This window comes from Odocoileus virginianus, chromosome 26, assembly GCF_023699985.2.
Source record: "Odocoileus virginianus isolate 20LAN1187 ecotype Illinois chromosome 26, Ovbor_1.2, whole genome shotgun sequence".
Lineage (NCBI taxonomy): Eukaryota > Metazoa > Chordata > Mammalia > Artiodactyla > Cervidae > Odocoileus > Odocoileus virginianus.
In genome coordinates this window covers 19,636,962-19,658,751 of record NC_069699.1, presented here as the reverse complement: position 1 = coordinate 19,658,751, position 21,790 = coordinate 19,636,962, and the positions used below count along the sequence as shown (strand labels likewise).

At 39.4% G+C, this 21,790-nt stretch overlaps 1 protein-coding gene across 4 annotated transcripts in view; it reads right to left on the bottom strand.

The window, feature by feature from the left end:
- Positions 1-21,790, bottom strand: part of SUMF1 (sulfatase modifying factor 1) — an 86,038-nt gene that overhangs the window by 5,536 nt on the left and 58,712 nt on the right. For 2 of the 4 annotated variants that reach the window (XM_020887056.2, XM_020887057.2), the window contains one exon: positions 6,692-6,751. In XM_020887056.2, the coding sequence (XP_020742715.2) occupies positions 6,692-6,751 (60 nt within the window). Of the gene's footprint in view, positions 1-420; positions 5,426-6,691; positions 6,752-21,790 lie in introns of those variants that run through there. The other 2 variants (XM_070455633.1, XM_020887058.2) reach the window with 2 other exon arrangements.

Below are 21,790 nucleotides of genomic sequence, written 5' to 3'. Positions count from 1 at the left end.
GAGCATTCTTTGGGATTGCCTTTCTTTGAGGTTGGAATGAAAACGGACCTTTTCCAGTCCTGTGGCCATGCTAAGTTTTCCAAATTTGCTGGCATATTGAGTGCAGCATTTTCACAGCATTATCTTTTAGGATTTGAAATAGCTCAACTGGAATTCCATCACCTCCCCTAGTTTTGTTCATAGTGATGCTTTCTAAGGCCCAGTTGACTTCACATTCCAGGATGGCTGGCTCTAGGTGAGTGATCACATCATCATGATTATCTTTTTTGTACAGTTCTTCTGTGTATTCTTGTCACCTCTTCTTAATATCTTCTGCTTCTGTTAGGTCCATGCCATTTCTGTCCTTTATCGAACCCATTTTTGCATGTAATGTTCCCTTGGTATCTCTAATTTTCTTGAAGAGATCTCTAGTCTTTCCCATTCTGTTGTTTTCCTCTACTTCTTTGCACTGATCACTGAGGAAGGCTTTCTTATCTCTCCTGGCTATTCTTTGGAACTCTGTATTCAAATGGGAATATCTTTCCTTTTCTCCTTTGCTTTTCACTTCTCTTCTTTTTACAGCTATTTGTAAGGCCTCCTCAGACAGCCATTTTGCTGTTTAACCTTAGGCAAATCTTTTCTCAATCTGCTCCATTGATAAAATGGTCTACTAATGGGATAATGTCAAAATGCTTCATCTTATCTTTATATGAAAAAGTTAAGTGGTAGACGTGGAGATTATTTTAACTGTTACTTTATAATGAACCCAACTCTCTTAATTTAAAGAACTCATTTTGCCTGTCTTATCTGACTTCTTTGGGTTACGCCACTTCCTAACTAAAACAAAAGCACTCATCAGCTTTCCTGCAGGACTTAAGAGATCTTGTGTTGTAAAGATGATACTACTCTTGCCAGCATCTGAATACAGTTATGCATTTGCTAGGCTTCCCTGGTGGCTCAAATGGCAAAGAATCTGCCTACAATGCAGGAGACCCGGATTCAACTCCTGGGTCAACTCCTGGGTTGGGAAGATCCCCTGGAGAAGGGAATGGCAACGCACTCCAGTATTTTTGCTTGGAAAATTCCATGGACAGAGGGACCTGGCAGGCTACAGTCCATGGGGTCACAAGGAGTCGGATTGAGCAACTTCTACTTTACTTTTTGGGCTCCTCCGGTGACTCAGCGGTAAAGAATCTGCCTATAATGCAGGAGGTGCAGGAGACACGGGTTAATCCCTGGGTTGGGAAGATGCCCTGGAGAAGGGCATGGCAATCCATTCCAGTATTCTTGCCTGGGGAATCCCTTGGACCAAGAAACGTGGTGGGCTACAGTCCATAGGGTTGCAAAAAGTTGGACATGACTGCAGAAACTTAGAATGCATGCAATTGCTACATAAATAGGAAAATTATTTGCTATATAAATGGGAAAGGTGAGGGACTATCTCTGGTGAAAAGGGTTAGGGTTATGGTTAGGGTTAGGTCTTCGATGAATGGCACAGTTCTATATGCAACTTATCTCTCAGATTATATAACAAACTATTTTAAAATTAGGTGTTCATATGCCACAAAATACAGGCTGTAGCAACTGTAACAAATTGTGCCTGCCTGGAACACTGTGATCAGAAAAGACACTCATGATGTGTAAGAGATTTTGCTTATAGCCATACTTGAAGACCCTGGTGCATACAGCATAATTCCATTTGGGGAAGAAAAATTAAAACTGCACCAAAAAAAAAAAAAAAACTGCACCAAAAAGTTGAGTAGAATACTATCAATATATTCTTTAGAAAGCAAGGTAAATTATTTTTTTCATTTTTATGTTTATTATTTATTTTCTAATTTTTATGCAATGAAAATGTTTTGCTTACATAACAAAAAAAGCTTCAAATAAGTGATAAAAAGAGCTACTCTTCCACTGGATCACAGCAATACCTAAACTCTTCCATATACCTAAATGAAAAAGAACTAAACCCTAAAAAGCAAGTCTCACTACAAGTTACTGTTGAAAAGATCAGGACGATCACATGAGAAAACAGTCAATTCACATTATCATTGCATTTTAAATGTACTCATTCACTCAGCAAACACTTTTTGATATAAGTACTTCATTTTAAATTCTAGTAATGGGCAACTAATGAAATACATAACTAAAGAGGAAAATGGCCTGATTTAATATGTCCTCATTGCTCTTTGTTTTTTTTCCCAACTCTACTTTTAGCACCAAAAATGGCTATTAATGATGTTAGGACTTTGAGTGGCTAAAATATAGGTCATTTTATTAATTAAGAACAGAGGTAGTGGTGAAGACTTGTTTTAGCCCCATTTCATCAAAATAGCTAATTACTGTGTGAAGCTGATCTCCAGAGCTGCACTAAGCACCTGAGCCTGGATTCAAGAACAATCCATTAAAGATAACGGCTTACTAGCCTCGGGGCACTGGAGTCAAGTGGGATGGCAACATGGCTTTCAGGAGAGGAGAGTTTTAGGTATAAAGAATAATTCTGAGGTATCTGTAGCTCATTAGGAACAAAATGATTACAGAAAAATGACACAGTAGAACCCACGTCTCTCAATTTCCCATCCACTGCCCTTGTCAATACACTTGATCAACTCCTTTTGCTAGTAATCTTGGTGTAAAATGGGGGGGTTGTGGGGGCAGCAAATAAGAATTTCCTCCATGTTGTGGGTTGGGCTAAAGATGTCACGGGAATTAATCTAACAGCTTCAAAAACAACTAATATTTCTTGAGTACTTACTATGTGAACTGTTCTAAAATCTTCACATGTGTTAAGTGACTTAATCCTTCTAATAATCCTGAGGTAGGTATCATCTGTGCATCATATACACAAAGGAAAAATGAGGCACAGGCATGGTAATGGAGTCTCTAAGATCACATGGCTTATAACCACGAATCTAGGATTCGAGTTTCTTCAGTCCCGTTCTAGAATCTGCTGTTAACACCACGTTGACTCACAGTTGCTCCTCTGTGCTCTCCTATCCTTACTGAAGCCATACTTAGGACAGACTCTCAGAAAGTCAAAAATAATCATCAGAGCTTACGTTAGTCATGCAGACTGGCCCTGATAATGATCAAAAATAAGTCACCTTCTAATTAAGGTGATTTTTTTTTCAAAATGAATTAACTATTCTTTTTTCTTTTTATTGATTTTCTTTCTTTTACTGATTTTCACCTTTGTCATAAGAATTATTTCTAGAATTCTGCCTATCTAGTTAGCAGTTCATTTGCTGGTTCTTTATTCAGAAGAGAAGATGGAGGGGAGACGATCTTAATAAAGATGATGATTAAGAATGATGGCACTGTTTTGGAAAGAATTATGTCCTCCAAGTTTTTATGCATGAAGCCCTAACCCCTGGTACCTCAGAATGTTACTGTGTTTGGAAGCGGGACTTTAAGGTGATAATTACATTAAAAGTAAGCTGTTAGGACGGGCCTTCATTCAATCTGAGTGGCATTCTTGTAAGAAGAGGAGATTAAGACATGAAGAGCCCTGCATGCATGGAGGAGAGACCTTGCAAGAACACAGACAGAAGGCTGCCATCCTTGCACCAAGGAATGAGACCTCAAGAAAACAGACTGGTAACACCTGAATCTTGGACTTCTAGCCTCCAGGACTGTGAGAACATAAATTTCTGTTGTTTAAAAAAACAAACAAAAAAAAAAAAACAAAGAATGATGGTATTAGCAGCAACTAACTAAGTCTTTACCATGAGCTAGGTATGTGTGCGTATACATTTGTTTGGTACATTTGTTCCTCGTAAGAACCTTACTTACAGTAGCTGCAATTATGATGCACATTTTACATATGTGAAAACTGAGGTTTAAAAAGGTTAAGTAATTTGTCTAAGGTTACAGGCAAAGATTAGCAAAGAGAAGTTACAGAATTCCAACCCAGATCTAATTCTAGAATCGACAGTTTAATGCACTTACTATACCTAGTGGCAGTTAAAGCTGTCACTCTTAATCTAGTGGAAAGAATAAGCACTCAGAAAGTAATTTGCAATCAACACTGTGCTATTTCCTTGACCTCACCAAAATAACCAGACTGAGGTTAAATACCTACATCATTTACAATTAATTTGACTGAGCTCCTAGAGCTGCCATTTCTCTCTGGAAAATCTTGTGGTTCCCACTCAGTTTTGCCTACTCTGCTATTCTCTCTTCTGGAACACTCTCTCCACCCCTCTGATCCTGACTAAATTAAAACTTATCCTTCAGGGTGACTAAGAAAAGTTACAGATGTGTAATATAAACTCTAAATCAACCACAAAAATTTTAAAACAAAGAGTTAAAGCTAATAAGCCAAAGAAGAGACAATGAAGTGATTAAAAAACTTACTCCAAAAAAAGTTTAAAAAACAAGAGAGAGAGCAAATGGAAAAGAACAGATGAGACAAAGAGAAAAACAAATCTCAAGATGGCAAATTTAAACCCAACCATAACAATAATCATGTTAAATGTAAATGGTCTAAACAGCAAGTGAAAATGCAAAGATTATGTGAATAAATTCATTAACTCAGATGAAATGGATAAATTTCTTGAAAGACACAAACTCCCAGAGATTAATCAACAACAAACAAATAAATTCACTATATTAACAGACTAAAAAAGAAAAACCACAAAAACATCTCAATAGTCTCAAAGAAACATCTGGCAAAATCTACATCCATTTCTGATAAAAACTCTCAAAAATCTAAGACTAGAAGGAAAGTTTCTCAAGCTGGCAAAGGGCAGCTTTGAAAACACTACAGCTTTTATCACAGCTAATTCTGAAAAGCTGAATGTCTTTCCTCTAAGATCTAAAATTTTAGATAAGACTGTACTTATCACTCCTATTCAACAATATACTAGAGGTTCTAGCCAAAGAGAAATACAGCAAGAGAAAGTAATAAAAAATATCCAAATTAAAAAGGAAGAAGTAAAACTGTCTATACTCCAGTTAGTATAACCACTTATGTAGAAAATACAATAGAATCTACAAAAACGTTACTAATACAGATGAGTTTAACAAGGTTACACAACACAAATATACAAAAATCAACTCTGCCATGTAACTGTATTTATTAAAAACATGTATTAGGTTAAAAGATATTTTAAAAGCATAAACTAAGAAGCTCATAAAAATTTAAAACATTTAAAATAAGCAAGCAAAATGAAATGGTAGACACATTTATATGTATGGCACTGGAATATTTTGGTGTTCATACTTGAAATGTTTTTTACAAGTTTCATTTTCTCCACTTAACTGTGAAGAAAAAATCTTTTGGTCCTCAATTCTTATAGATTAAATGGATTATCAATTAAGAAAAGTGCCATATGTCAAAGACATAACTGGTGGCAACTAGAGTTTTGAACTACTGCTGTGCAAAAAGAGATTCACCTGTTTTTCATGGAAGTCTGGTTCCCCAGCAAGAGGATTCAGATTACACCTGCAGTAACAGATTGTATCAGAGAAAAAAAATCTGGGACTACAGACAGATGGGTATGTGAACATTTTAAACTACTCAAATGACCTAGGGCGATGCTTTTAATTTAAAATTAAAATTAGAATTTTAAAGATAAATTTGTCTACATCATGTTATAAAGGTAGGTGTAAAGCATAGTTTGAATCAACTCTATGAAATTCCATCTAAATGATTATATTAAAAACTCTAAGAAATGAAGAAGACACACACACCTATGAACTCTCTCATACACATAATTTAAGAGTCTTTTTAGGCCAGTGGTTCCCAAACTTTGATGTATGTTATGATCACCTTGAGAGGTTTAAAATCCTGATGCCCAGGTCATAATACAGAAAAATCAAATCAGGATGAGGTGAGTGAGGAAACAGGCGTCAGTACTTTTTATAGATCCCAGATGATTCTAATATGCAATAAAGTTTGAGAACCATTATTTTAAGGCAAAGTTTGACAATGCCTCCATTATCAAATTAATAACTTAATTTGGAGCCATTACAGGGTATTTTAAGTCTCTAACTGCCTAGACTGACTGAATTATCATAGGATGCTCCTTGGAGGAACAATCTGCGAAATGCCATCTTTGCATAGGGATAGAAAGACAGAAGTTGAAGTGCTGGAGACACTAAAAATACATGATTTAAAGAAAAAAAGGGAGAGGCGTGCTATTCAATTTCTGAACTCCTTAAAAAAGGCTACTCATGAAACACTGAGTCACTTCTACTAGCCAAGAACAACTGTCTCTGACACTGACATTACAGCCCAAAGAGAAAAAGCATTCTCTGAGATTAATGTTTATTCTACAAAGCACATTCTATATACCAAGAACACTTGGGATGTTTCCATTTCAATATACCACAATCTACCCTCCACCTGGAATTCTTACTTTAATAGCAATAGAGAAGCCAAAAAAATTACTGGAGCCTCAAATAAATTAAGGGTGTGGTTCCAGACTTCCATGCTGGAAAAGGTATATAGTCCACCCAGATTCGTGGGACAACAAAGGTCTCTCAAAGGGTCACAATACAACAGATGGAATATGGTTGACAACAGACCATTTATAGCCTCTGCTTCTTGCATCACTTATTGCCATGCCTGTGCCCAAATTTCTTTTTTTTCTTGCTTTGATGGAGATGTATTAATAGACATGGATGGGACATTTGGGGGTTAATGATTACAATGGACCCATAAACCTGCTGTTAGAACACCAAAATAGAGGTTAGTGATTTGACTTACTTTATGGCACATGTAGGATCCACCTTTCTTCACCCGGTCTTTCCCAGAAGGGGGGCCTTTCTGTGGATGAAATGAAGAGAACTCATTAGTTCAGATAGTACAGCTGCCCCGCCAAGGTCAGAAAGAGAGAGGGAGTGTGTGTTAATCACTCAGTTGTGTATGACTTTTTGCAGCACCACGGACTGTAGCCCACCAGGGTCCTCTGTCCATGGGAATTCTCCAGGCAAGAACACTGGAGTGGGGTGCCATTCCCTTCTCTATCCGCACTCAGAGCATTTATTTTAATCCAACCAGCTCTCTCATAGTTGCCTAAATGGGGCACATGCTTTTCTGTCCCTGGATCTTGCATCTGCACCCATGCACCTTCTCGAATGCCTTCCAAATCCTATATCCTCTGGGGTCCAACTCAAGTTCCCACTCTTTGCTGAACTCTGTGACTACCTTAAGCAACCCAGACCCTACGGTGTTTCCTTCCTAGATGGCTACGAGCTGCCTGGCAACATCTCTTACATCAGCTTCTCATGCCGACAGGCAAATTTATCCTGCATTATAACTGGCCTGCAGACCTAGACTGGCAAGCCTCTTTGAATTATGTTTTTAAAATCCTACTGTGCAACACCTTATAAACCCTTTCCTAGCTGAGTAAATAGATATAATTTTTCTCACTAAAAAATTTTTAGGTCAGGTTTACTGAGGTATAATTCACATAAACTTATACTTTTACAACGTTTAAATGCACACTTCTAATGAGTTTTGACAAATGTATACTCATATAACCACCATCACAATCAAGACAAAGAATGTAGTTTATCTTTCTCAAAAACACTTATATAGTGCTTATTATGAACCAAGTAGGGCTCTCAGTATTTTGCAAGTATTAACTCATGTGTTTCCGTAACAACTTCTGAGATTAAACAAGTGTCAGAATGAGGATTCACCCTGAGACAGCCTGGTTCCAGAGCTTAGAGACCAAGAGTATAGGAGACTGGCTACCACTATAATGAGAACTGAAGCCAGAAAGAGCAAGCCAAGATATAAGACTATGTCTTCTAAGGAGGGCTTTGGAAAAACTGCAATAGAAATGAATGCTGTAAAGTTTTAGTTGCCAGGGTCAAAAGTCTCATGATGAGGTTAGCCATGCAGAGTATCCGAGAGCTAGCAGTAAACTCCTACAAACCAGAACCACATCTGGCAAATCTGAGAGGGATAAGAGTTTTTTGCTTTTCCTTTGTTACGCAAGAAGTCAACCAATGATACAGCTGCCTGCTCTTTGTTTACTGAAAATAAGAGAAGGCTGAACAGTGCTTCTCATCCCAGTTTTCTCTTTTCTTTCCCAGTGTGAGTTGCTCAGTCATGTTCAAGTCTTTTCATCCTCATGGACTGTGGCCCGCCAGGCTCCGCTGCCCCTGGGATTCTCCACGCAAGAATACAGGAGTGGGCTTGCCATTCCCTTCTCCAGGGGATCTTCCCAACCCAGGGATCAAAACCAGGTCTCCTGCATTGCAGGCGGATTCTTTACTCTGTGAGCCAACATGGAATCTGAGTTTTCCTTTTCCTTGTCAAAGGCCCAGATCTAAGTGGCAAAACCTAAAAGAACCATGTTTTCTCCAAGCATAGTTAGCACGCTGATTGGAAAACAGTAACATACTGTGAGCAGAACTTGTGAGCAGAACTTCGTGTCTCCTTCAAAGCATTTTCAGGTACTTAAAAATTGTCAAAGACCAATTCACTGGCTAGCCTTCATTCCATGGCAAGGCCAATGTTATTTCCATGCCCTTAACTGCTTTATGTTACACTGTTAACCTTTTATTGATTACAAACGGGCAAGCTATAATGAGAAGAACTACATCTGAAAATAATGACTTCACACCACAGTATCCTTTCCAGGAATATCTGGAATCTGACAGCCATTACCACAGACTCTGCCTGGTGAGTTTATTATTGCATAGAAGTAGCATAATCACCCAGGATTCACCAAAGCAGAGATGAAAGCATTTATAACTGTGCTGTTATCCCACAGAATGGCCACTCTCTCCTATGTTAAATTTCTCGCTTGGGGATTCTTGCATTGCACTGCTTTGGGTGGTTCTCCACATGCTGGGTTATAATGTACCAAATGACAGTCTAAATTCTGATTAAAGTCGCTCACAGCATATGCTGGCGCACAAGATTCAATTCTTTTGTCAAGTTAGATCCAAGAACAAGAAGGAGTTGATTTGCTAACAGGAAAGAGTGAGAACAAAATAGTTCCCTTTCATCACCATCTCATATGAACCAAATCCTCAATCAATAAAAACGACATTCAACAAAGTGACACCCAAGTCCTAATGAGAGTCACCCCAGGCTGGTAAGACCACAGCAGTTAATACAGTCCTCTAGGTAACTGCTCAGCCGATCCTTAGAAATAAAACTATTTTTGCCAGAAAACACGATGCAGGATTAGAGAATTAGCTACATCTGTTTGAAATGCTTACCGCTTGGCAAAACAAACAAAAAAACAGAAAAATTACCAGCAGTGTGTAATGAGTTGAATAGTGCCCTCTCCCTCAAGTTCATGGTCACCCAAAGCCTCAGCATATGACCAAATTTGGAAATAGGGAATGTGCACATTTGTAAATGTTGTGTTAGTTAAGATGAGGTCATATTGGATTGTGGCGAGCTCTAAATCCAGTGACTGGTGTCCTTGTAGCAGGAGGAAAGGACACAGAGAAGGTCATGTGAAGACGAGGGCAGAGACTAGGGTGATGCAGCTACAAGCCAAAGAACGCCAAGGGTTCCGGGGAACCGCCAGAAGCTAGGAAGAGACAAGGGAGGATTCTAGAGACCCTGAAGGGAATTATGGCCCTGCCAGGACCTTAGTCTCAGACTTTTAGCCGCCAAAACCGTGAGAGAATAAACTTTTGTTTTTTCAAGCCACCAAGTTTGTGGTAAGTTGTTAAAGCAGCTCTAGGAAACTATTGTAAGGGGGAAATGCCTCCATTTCTCTTTGCTGAAGAAAGGATCAATAAATCAAAACTAACATCATCTCTCATGGTCAAGGCTGTTGTTGCTTAGTCGCTAAGTAGTGTCTGAGTCTTTCTCAACCCTTGGACTGTAGCCCACCAGGCTCCTCAGTCCATGAAATTCTCCAGGAGAAAATACTGGAGTGGGCTGTCACTTTCTTCTCCAGGGGATTGTCCCAGACCAGGGATCAAACCCGGGTCTCCTGCACTGAAGGTGGATCTCTTACCACTGAGTCACCAGGGAAGCAGGTTAAAACTACTTAAAGGAGCTACAGACCCAGTGTCTGAATACTGCACCTTTCTGCCTACATGCCTGGTGAGAAGACAGGCTGCCATGCCTTCATGACCTCCACCACCAGTACGCAAGAGTCTAAGTGAAAATACACAGTGAACACAGGGAGTGTGCTCAGCAACAGATAACCCACGCGAAAGCTGATGATGGTGCTGAGTTCTTCCATATCCTTGCTGATCTTCTTTCTATCCAGTTACACTACCAATCGCTGAGAAAGGAGCATTATCACCTCCACTTAAAACTGCAGGTTCGTCTATTTTTCCTTTCATTTTTATCAGTTCTTGCTTCATATGTTTCAGCTCTTTTCACTGGGGCATGCATATTTAGTATTATTACATCCTTTTGGTGGATTGATCATTTTATCATCAAACAATGTCCTTCCCTGACTCTGATTTTCTTTGCTTTGAAGTCTATTTTATACATTAAAATAGCCATTCCTGCTGTTTTCTGATTACTGTTTACATAAAACATCTTTTCCCATCATTTTGTTTTCAATCTATTATATCATTATGTTTTAAGTGAGTTTTTTGTAGAACTGTAGTTAGGTTATGTATTTTAATCCACATTGCCAATGTGCCTTTTAATATTTAGACCATTATGCTTTCAATGAAATTACTGATATTTTAGGACTTGAGACTGGCATTTTGTTGTTGCTTTTGTCTGTATATTTAGACCATTGTGCTTTCAATGAAATTATTGATATTTTAGGACTTGAGACTGGCATTTTGTTGTTGCTTTTGTCTGTTTTCTACTTTTTGTTTTCTTTTTTCTGCCTTCCTGTGGCAGAAAGATTTCTCTAAAGAAATTCATTTTTATTCACTTACAATGCTTAATCACAGTTTCACATATATATTTAGTATATGTATATTCATTAAACATATAACTTAAATATATATTATATACTATACATTACTATACAAGTATTAAATATATATAATACTTTATTTATACATATACAAAACTGTGATAAGATATAAAATATACTGGTATTATTTTACCAATTCCAGTGAAGTACAGAAAATTTACCTCCCTTTATATCTCTTTAGCTTCCCCTGTTTATAACTGCATTAAATACTTCTTCCAAACATATTTAGAAACACATCAACATCATAATTTCTGCTTCAACCATCAAACAAAACTTGGAAATCTTGAGAGGACAGCCTACTATATGTACCCATATTTTTCCTACTATGTTCTTTCTCCCATCCTGATGTTCAAAGATTCTTTCTTGAATCATTTCCTTCCTGTTTAGGGAACTTCCTTTAGACATTCATTTACGATAGGTCTGCTGATGACAGATTCTGTAGTTTTCCTTCATTTGAAAATGTCTTGATTTCCTCTTATTCCTAAAAGACATTTCACTAGATAAAGGATTCTGGGTTGGCAGTTTTCGACACATAAAAAATAATCATGTCTACAAGGAATATGGGGGCTTTCCTGGTGGCTCTGGGGTGAAGAATCCGCCTGCAATGCAGGAGACCCGAGTTCGATTCTTGGGTTAGAAAGATCCCCTGGAGCAGGGCATGGCAACCCACTCCAGCATTCTTGCCTGGAGAATCCCACGGACAGAGAAGACTGGTGGGCTGCAGTCCCTAGCATCGCAGAGTCAGACACGATGAAGCAACTCAACATGTACCGTAAGGAATACAGGTGGAAAGTATCGTGTCACCTCTTCTCCCCTTTATTAGGATCTCTGAAGAGAAACCCACACAGTGTCATTCACACTGGTTCATCCCCTACAGGCTAAGTGTTGATTTTCTTTGGCTGTTTTTAAGATTTTCTGTCTCTGGTTTTTAGAAGTTTAATTATGGTATGTCTTGGTATGGATTTCTTTGGGATGATTCTATTTAATATTCTACTCCCAAATTGGTGAAGTTTTCAGCCATTATTTCTTTGGGTAACCTTTCAACCCATGCTCTTTCCCCCTATCCTCTGGGACTCCCAAGACAAAATTTTAGATGATTTTTTTTTAACAATTACAAAGTTCCCTGAGACATCATTTATTCATTTTGTGTTTTCTCTCCAATATTTAGATTGAATAATTTGTTTTTTTTTTCCAGTTCACTGATTTTTTTCCCCTTCTGTCCCTTTCATTTTGCTGCTGAACCCATTCACAAAGCTTTTATTTTGGTTATTCTGTTTTTCAGTTCTAAAATTTGCCTTTAGTTCCCATTTATATTTTCTATTTCCTTTCTGAAGTTTCTATTCTCTTTTTCCATTTGTTTCAAACATGTTAGTATCTATTGACTGTCTTTCTTTCATCTAATTTGGTGTCTCCCCTCTTCTTGGTATGACAATTTATTATTCAGCTGAAACCCGGATAATGTTTATATGTTACATGACTCTGGCTCTTTTTTTCAAAATAACTGTACTACTGAGTTTCATTTTAATGTTTTAAATTATATATTTATTTGTTTTTGGCTGTGCTGGGTCTTCATTGCTTTGTATGGGCTTCCACTCATTGTGGTGGCTTCTCCCGTTGTGGAGCACTGGGCTCCAGGCGCACAGGTTTCAGCAATCGTGGCTTGCATGCTCTAGAGTGTGGGCTCAGTGCTTGTGGCACACAGGTTTAGTTGCTTTGTGGCATGTGGGATTCTCCCAGACCAGAGATCAGACACACGTCCCCTGCACTGGCAGGAGGATTCTTCTCCACTGAGCCACCAGGGAAGTCCCTCTGGCTCTTACTTAAACATTGTTTCAGTTGGCTTTCTTTGGCACCACGCTGACAGCGGAAAGGAGACAGCCATCTCATTACCGCCAGGTGGAAGCAGAAGTCCGGGTTCCCCACCTGGTCTCCACTGTCACCTCAGGAGGGACACTCTTCACTTACCGCTGGAGGAGGTGAGAGTTCTGGCTCCCCATACAACATCCACTTGCACCATGGGAAGGGTCGGCTTCATTACTGCCAGCCAATGATGAAAGGCCTACTGGCCTGCTCTGACACCATACTGGCAGGTAGATTATGGCGCCTCAACCAGCCTGATGAGGGTGCATGAGGTCCCTCTTGGCCTGTGCAGGCACAGGAGAACAGTTGTTTTTCTATGGTGCCTACATGGAGTAGGGTGGTTTAGTAAGTCTTAGACTGACTAGAAGTCCACTGTGTTTTTAGACTGTTTCCTACTTGCTCCTTTGGCTAGAGAGAGTAGGCTTTTCTTGAGACTCTGTTTATACCCCTTGGCATCTGGAGGTTGGTGGTTTCTTCAGCTCCAAGTCTGGGATACATGGGGCCAAAAGAAAAACCTATGGAATTCACCACCATGTCGTTCCTAGGGCCCAAGGTCTGCAGTTACTCTGCTGTCTTTACACCTTTCAGGGACTTTTTATGCTCCTTTTCTAGATAGGGTCCAGAGTTTTCATCAAATTTAGTAGGAAGAACAGGAAATCTATGTCTACTCCATTTTCCTAGAACCAAAGTCAGACTTCCTTCATGTTCATTTTTAAAGGATAGTTTTGCTAGATATAGAAGTCTTAGTTTGTTTCTTTTTTTCCCAGCCTCTTGACTATATCACGCTACCATTTTCTGATTTCCATGGTTTCTGATGAGAAAACAGTCACTAATCACACTATTGTTGGCCTGTACGTGATAAGGTACTTTTATCTTGCTGTTTTCAATATTTTGTCTTTCAGCACTGTGACTAAGACATGTCTAGGTATATTTCTCATTTGTGTTTATCCTGGTTGAAGTTCACTGAAGTTCTTGGATCTGTAGATAATTTTCATCAAGTTTGGTATTTAGATAATCTTGCAAAAATGTTTTGTCCCGTTCTTGCTCCCTTCTCCACCTGGGACTCCTATTATACATGTGTTAAAATAACATTCAAATGTTTGATACTGTCACACAGGCCTCTGTTGATCAGTCTCAAGTTTTTTTTTCCCCCCTCTCGGTTCTTTGGTTTAGAAGTTTTCTTTTGACTTACCTTCAAGTCCACTGATTCAGGCATCCTACCATTTCTAATCTGCTATCATGTTAACTCTTCATTTCAGTTATTATATTTTCAGTTCTAGAAATTTCACATGGTTCTTCTTTTATCGTTTTTATTTGTCTGTTGTTAGTCTCTATTTGTTGATTCACGTAGTATTTTCTACCAATTCTTGAATATATTTTCCCTTAGTCCTTTAAATATAATGGCTGCTTTTAAGTCTTTGTTAAATCCAGTATCTGTGCTTACTCAGTTTCTACTTAACCTTTTTCCCTGGTATTGATCAGTTTCCTGTTTGCACATTTATTGCTTTTTAGGTGAAAACTAAACATTTCAGTTACTTATATACACATACACATATATAGTGAAAGTATTATTTGACTTTGCACTACTCTCTGTTCCCCTTTCCTGGTACAAATGACATCACAAACACCCGAGGAGAAAACTGAAATTCACTATCTTCAATTTGACAATGGCAGCTGGCCTGTATTTAATAACATTTGTGAGAAGACCTAGCAATTTGGTGAACATCTTAAACACTAAATACTGTTTTCATCTGCAGATTTGATACTGCCTCAGATCAACCAATGATAATAATAACTGTAAAAACAATGGACACCCAGTAAAGGACGAAATTAGGACAGAGTCAGGCCTATTTCTCAGAGTCTCCCTCCATTTCACTACATCCTACCCATCTGCTCAAGCAAGAATACTGAGGAGTAATTCTTGATTCCTCCCTCTCCCTCACCCCCACATCCAGCTGGTCTCATGAGCTCTACCTCCAAAGCAGATCTCTAATGGATGGCAGCTATCATCTCCATAGTAACCACCCTGCTCCAAACCACCTGCTCCATGTTCTACCTGGACTATTACAACTGTCTCCTAAGAGGTCTTGCAACTTCCAAAATGGTACCCAACAGGAGCACAATGGTATTTATTAAATAAATAAAAACTATGGCACTGTGAAAGAAGCTAGACCAAAAAAAAAAAAAAAAAATAGGTACATACTGTACATTCCATTTATCTAGAACTCTAAAACATACAAAATACAAATTAATCTACTATGACAGAAAGCAGATCAGCAACTGCTGGAGTATTAGAGGCAGAAAGGGCAAAGTAGAGCCATTTCCAAGGGCATAAGGAAATTCTGGGGTGATGGTTATGTTCACTATCTATACTACAGTGGTTTCATGAATACGTGTGTATATATATTTATTTTTTGATCAGTATATACAGTTATACTCAGGTGGCACAGCAGTAAAGAATCCACCTGCCAATGCAGGAGCTATAAGAGACAAAGGTTTGATCCTTGGGTCAAGAAGATCCCCTGGAGAAGGATATGGAAACCCACTCCAGTATTCATGCCTGGAAAATTCCATGGACAGAGGAGTCTGGCAGGCTGTAGTTCATGGGACTACAAAGAGTCGGACATGACTGTGCACGGCACACACACATATACTTATTTATATATATAAACCGGTCAAATTGTACACTATGCAAATTATACCACATTTATGCAAATTATACCACATTAAAGCTATTTTAATGAGAATAAACAAATTTTTAAATGATGGTATTTTAAATAAACTAAGAGATATGGAATTGACTTCAAATAATCCAGGGGAGAGGAGAGCAGGGGTGAGTGCACAAAAATACAGATGAAACTAAATTAGCCATGAGCTGATAATTATTAAGTCTAGGTATGAAGGACATGGGGATTTAATACACCACTCTCTCAACTTCTGCATGTTTGAAATTTTCTATAATAAGAACAATTTTTAAGTTAAATGAGAGAAAGCATACATCAGAATAAGCTAAAAGAAGAAAAAACTTTCAGAGCCCCCAAATGTTAGTAGCCAAAAGTTTCCTCAGAAGTTTATTTATAGTGGGTTTGGAGTTTAAAAGGACAGGTTTCTTTCTCCACCTTCTGATCCTGAGAAGCGTGCATCTTCCCTTGAGAGCTAAGCCATCCTTGTCCTGACTGGCTAAAAGCTGGACTCTCTGCACACCTGACTTCTTATCAAGCCTTTAAGCTATCTTATCATCCAGGTTTCCATAGGTTTAATTTTGGCATTCTCAAGTTCAGGATTAAAGAAAAATGATCTTACTGCTGAATTGAAGCACTTCATGCATGGTAAAGCAACACCCTTGTTAAATCGCCCAGTACTATAGCAATAGGCAGCTCAGAAACACACAAACAGGAGCAGCCTTTTTAACCTTTTTCTTCTAGTGTCTGCTTATGTGTCTCCTAAAAGGAATTTCTTTCCAATCACCTCAACTGTTTTTCAAGAAAGGAACTCTGGGACTTCCCTAGTGGTCCAGCAGGTAAGACTAGCCTTGCAATGCAGGGGACGTGGGTTCCATCCCTGGTTGGGGAACTAAGATCTCACAAGCTGCAGGACAACTAAGCCCACGTGCAGCCACTAGAGAGCCTGCAGGATGCATGAGGAGCCCACAGGCTTCAGCTAAGACCGGATGCAGTCAAAGACACAGATACTTTTTAAAAAGGAAATCTGCCTACCTTTGCTTAGAACATACTACCATAATATCTCTTCCCTCATTTGATCCTCAGAAAAGTCTTGGGAAGCAGAAAGTATCACGATCCCCATTCCAGGGCTGAAGAGTAGTGAAGCTCACAGAGAGGGAATAAATGGACAGATCCGGATCACACAGCTAGCAAGTGACAAGAACAGAAGCCGAGATCCATCCCACCCCTGTGCTTATCCAGCTTGACTCTTCCAGACTAGCTGCACGTCTGACCAAGGCACATTTGTGAAAAACAAAGTTTAAAAAAAAAAAACAACAAAATTCACTTCAGTTACCTGATGTCAAACGTGACAAGGGATTTTAAGAGTGGGTGGCTGAAACCAGTACTTCAAATAAAGCTGTTTCAGTTATGTGTAATTTTATTCAACCCCCAGCACAAGGACCAACATTAAGGTTCTGCAATTAGCTTTAGATGTTGCATGAGGAGAGGAAAAGGAGGGTGACACCCGGAGAAAGGTCAAAGAAAGGAAACTAGAGATCAGATTGGAAAGAATAGCACATTAAACACACAGTCCAAATTAACAACCCCCGCAGTATTTTCTCTGTAAAACCAGCATGCGCTGTATGGTGATTACCCTGTTAGAGAAATGAACGAAAACAGTCATTTCCTCCATGCTACTTGTTTCGCCCACGCCCGGCTAAAAAGGAAGAGAATTCTAACATGGTATTAACTCGCTCACAGTGTCCATGGTCCTCCACCTTCCAAAAAAATATGTCCCTTTCATAGCCCAAGGATTACAGTAACAGTTCTTCCTTTGGGGGATAATACATAAAACTGGTTATTTAAAACACTGATTCCAACTGTAGCAGCTAATATTTACTGAGCACATATTAGAAGCAGGTACTGTTTTACTCTTTTGAATTTTTTAAATGATATTCTGATGTAGGTTCTATTATTGGGAGGGCAACTATATAATTAATTGTCCAAATAAGGATACCTTGGGGAGTGAATAGGGCAGCTATTAACAACTGTGCCAGGCATGAGCACAGGCTAGGGATGTTTGGACACCCCATTATCAGGGCCATCTTACAGATGAAGACTCAAAGGATAGAAAGGTTAAACTGCCTGTCCTGTGTAACACAGCTAGTAATGGGAGGAGCCAGGGTTCAAGCCCAGGCCATCTGGTTCCAGGCTCCCACTCAGCCACCCAGCCATGTGCCCCTTAAGAGCTGATGTGGTATCATATTTTTAAAGAAATCATCCTTTTGTTCCAGTTTTAACAGCCCAAGCCCTTCCATATTTCACAAGTTCACTGCAAGAAAACGGCTAGGCCCAAGGGAAACTGAGTTGAGAGTTCATATTTTTTAAAAATAAAGACATTCATCAGCTTCAGGATAGAGCTGAAATAATGCCCCCTGTTAGATGTGTATCTCCAAATGCACTTCTCTTGGCATAAGGCATCTGCTTTTTTCACTTAAGAATAAATACATATTTAAAGTAGCAACACTTACCATCTAAACAGACATCCACATACGGAGGATACCTTCAGTAGTTTCTCTGGCTCAAATCTCCTGGGGTTTGGGGATCTCAATCTCAGCCTCAAACCATGGAAAAACCTGTTCCATTTCATAGACCTACTTTGTAAGCTCTCATCTTCCCTTGTGTATTACTGGAAAGGTTTTCAAATACCTCCAAGGGAAAAGCATGCCTCAAAAATAAAGTGATAACAAGGAAATCCAACATCTTCCTTTCATTACAGAATAAATGACAGGTGCCATGAAATCTCAGTAAATCACAATGTCAGGTGCATAGAAAGTGTCTTTATGTACACACACAATAGCGTGTCGATTTGCTTCTTTTTTTTCTAATATTTTGTCATTTATCTATTTGGCTGCACTGGACCTTAGTTGCAGCATGCAGACTCTTGGTAGTTGGAGCATGTAGGATCTTTTTGTTGTGACATGCGGACACTTAACTGTGGCAAGTGGGATCTAGTTCCCTGACCAGGGATCAAACTCAGGTCCCCTGCATTGGGATTGCAGTGTGAGCCACTGGACCAGCAGGCAAGTCCCCTGGTCTTGCTTCCTAAGGCAACATGATGTTGGTCTGTTTCCCATTATCCCTTTTCTTGAGTCCCTCATGACATCACTGTCCGCTGCACTTACAGTTCTTTCTGACTCTTCCCTCAGCCTTCACACACCATTTACTGTCTCTGTCAAATGACAAGCCCCCAGACAGCCTGAAAGATCACACCCCCTCCTCCACCTTCCAACACTCCACTCTCTCTCCTCCTACCGTACATGTGCCCCTTCTTCCTTACTGTGGTATCAAAACGCCAATATTTGGCTTTGTCCCCAGTTCCTGGCTCAGAGCTCCTGAGATCCTTGGAAAAGAAAGATGAGAATCTTTCTTTGTTGCCTCTTCTGAGTTGTATACTTTAAATTAAACCCAGCAATCATAAGTAAAGTGTTCTCCTGAGTTCTATGAATTGTTCTAGTATATTACCAAGCCTGAGCGAAGGGCTCATCTGAACCCCCAAATTCACATTCTGCCAGGCAGAAGGGTGGGAAGCCTAGGTACCCAATTTTCAGCTGACATATGAAGTATTGGAAGACTTATAATCTCATAATCTGTTGTGTCTGTGATAACTCCAGGAGTAAGCATCAGAACTGGACTGAACCTCTGGACACCCAGCTCATGTTAGAGAAAAATTAAATATATGATATCAGATAAAAACACACACATGTGGTGTCAGAACACTGCAAGAAAAAATGAAATACACTAACACTTACTACTGGTGACAAATTACAAATTGCTTTCCTTCTCCTAATAGGGCAGGCACCTTGACACCACAGACTTTGCTCTATTCCCTGCTTTATCATTTGAGCCTTAAACAGTGGCTGAGACTATAGATGTCAATATTATTTGAACCAGTGGATGTATGCCTTGCGCTTAAGTTTCTATATAATTGCTCTTGGTCAAAAAGTAGAGATTCAACAAAAAGAGGGGGAAAGGTTTGAATGAAGAGTAAGATAGTAGAGAACCCTGTGGTACAATGGGAAATTACATATTTGGTCTTTGTACTGATTCTCCAGAGTGACTTGTATCTTCTGTGTGCTAATAAGATGACTGGTGGCTGAGGGGGCGGGGGTGCCTAGGTAAATTCTGGATGGGCCCTGGTCAGGCAGAGAGATCCAGGCGCAATTAGCAAGTTAGAACATTTAGCTCCACCTCTTGATCTCTGGGGGCTCCCTTGTGGCTCAGCTGGTAAAGAATCTGCCTGTAATATGGAAGACCTGGGTTCATCCCTGAGTCAGGAAGATCCCCTGGAGAAGGGAAAGGCTACCCACTCCCATATTCTGGCCTGGAGAATTCCAAGGACTGTTTAGTCCATGGGGTCATGAAGAGTCAGACACAACTGAGCAACTTTCACTTTCTGTCACAGATCTCTGGGGAGGGGAGGGGTTCTGGTGATTGAACCTAACCACCAATGGCCAAGGGTTGAATCTATTATACCTATGTAAAGAGACCTCCATAAAACAACCAAACAATGGGATCTGAGGAGCCTGAATTGGTGAACACATTTATGTGCTCGGAAGGTGGAACACCCCACAGTCACAGGGACAGAAGTTCCTGTGTGTAGGACTCTCCTGGACCCCACAGATACTCTCCTGGGTATCTCTGCATCTGGCTGTTCATTGGTATCCTTTATTATAAACCCATGAGAGTAAGTAAAGGGATCTGTGGACTGTTCTAGCACATTATCAAATCTGAAAGGGGGGCACTGTGGGAACTCCTGACCTAGGAGCCACCTCAGACAGAAGTGCAGGCACCCAGAGAACCCAGTACTTGGACTGGCACTTGAAGTGGGGCAGACTTTCGGGATTGAGTCCTTAAACCTTGGAGTCTGTGCTGACTCCAGATGGTCAACATCAGACTGAACTGAACAAAAGATATCCAGATGGTGTCCAGGGAGTTGGCATGGAAAACATTACACATCTGGTGTCAGAAGTGTTGTGGCATTTTTCACAGAACTAAAATAAAATTTTTTTTTTAATTCGTACAGAAACACAAAAGACCCTGAACAGCCAAAACAATCTAGAAAAGAAAGAAGGGAGCTGGAGGAATCATGCTCCCTGGCTTGAGATTATACTTCAAGGCTACAGTACTCAGAACAGTATGGTGCTGGCACAAAAACAGACACAGTTCAATGGAACAAGACCGAGAACCCAGAAATACAACCATACTTACATAGGCAATTGATCTATAACAAAGGCAAGAATACACTGAACAAAAGACCATCTCTTCAGTAAGTGGTAGACAGCTACATGTAAAAGAATGCAAATGATGTGACTGCCAAGGGATTAACTGCCAAAATATACAAATAGTTCATACAGCTCAATATATTTAAAGGAAAAAAGAACCCAACCAAAAAGTGGGTAGAAGATCTAAATAGATACTTTTCCAAAGGAGATATACATATATGGTCAAAGACACATGAAAAGATGTTCAACATCGTTAATTATTAGAGAAATGCAAACCAAAGCTATGATGCAGTAGAATGGCCTCACACCAATCCAGAATGGCCATCATCAAAAAGTTTGCAAATAATAAATGCTGGAGAGGGTGTGGAGAAAAATGTACCCTCCTACATTGTTGGTGGAAATGTAAATTGGTGCAGCCACTACAGAGAACAGTGTGGAGGTTCCTTAAAAAACTAAAAATAGAGCCATCATATGATCCACCAATCCCAATGATCCAACACATACTCGCTGGTATGTATCTGGAGAAAACTAGAATTTGAAAAAATACACTCGGGGAATTCGCTGGCGGTCTAGTGGTTAGGACTCTGTGCTTTCACTGTTGTGGGCCTGGATTCTATTCCTGGTGGGGAACTAAGATCCCACAAACTGCATGGCAAATAAATAAATAAAGCCAAGTTAAAGATTTCAGGATTTACAGAAGACCTTTTTAAAAAGAAAAAAAAAATTACAAAAAAATTACAAAAACAGCACTATTTCCAACAGTCAAGATATGGAATGAACCTAAAAGTCCATCAACAGATGAATGGATAAAGAAGATGTGATACATACACACATATTACTCAGCCATAAGAAAGAGTTAAATAATGCCATTTGCAGCAAAATGAATAGACCTAGACATTATCATACTAAGTGAAGTAAGTCAAACAGAGAAAGACAAATGATATCACTTCTGTGTGGAATCTTAAAAAAAAAAAAAGATACAAATGCACTTATACATAAAACAGACTCACAGACATAGAAAACAAATTTATGGTTACCAAAGTGGAAAGCAGGAGGAGGAATAAATGAGGAGTTTGCAATTAACATAGACACACTACTATATGTAAAACACAAAATCAACAGGGACCTACTG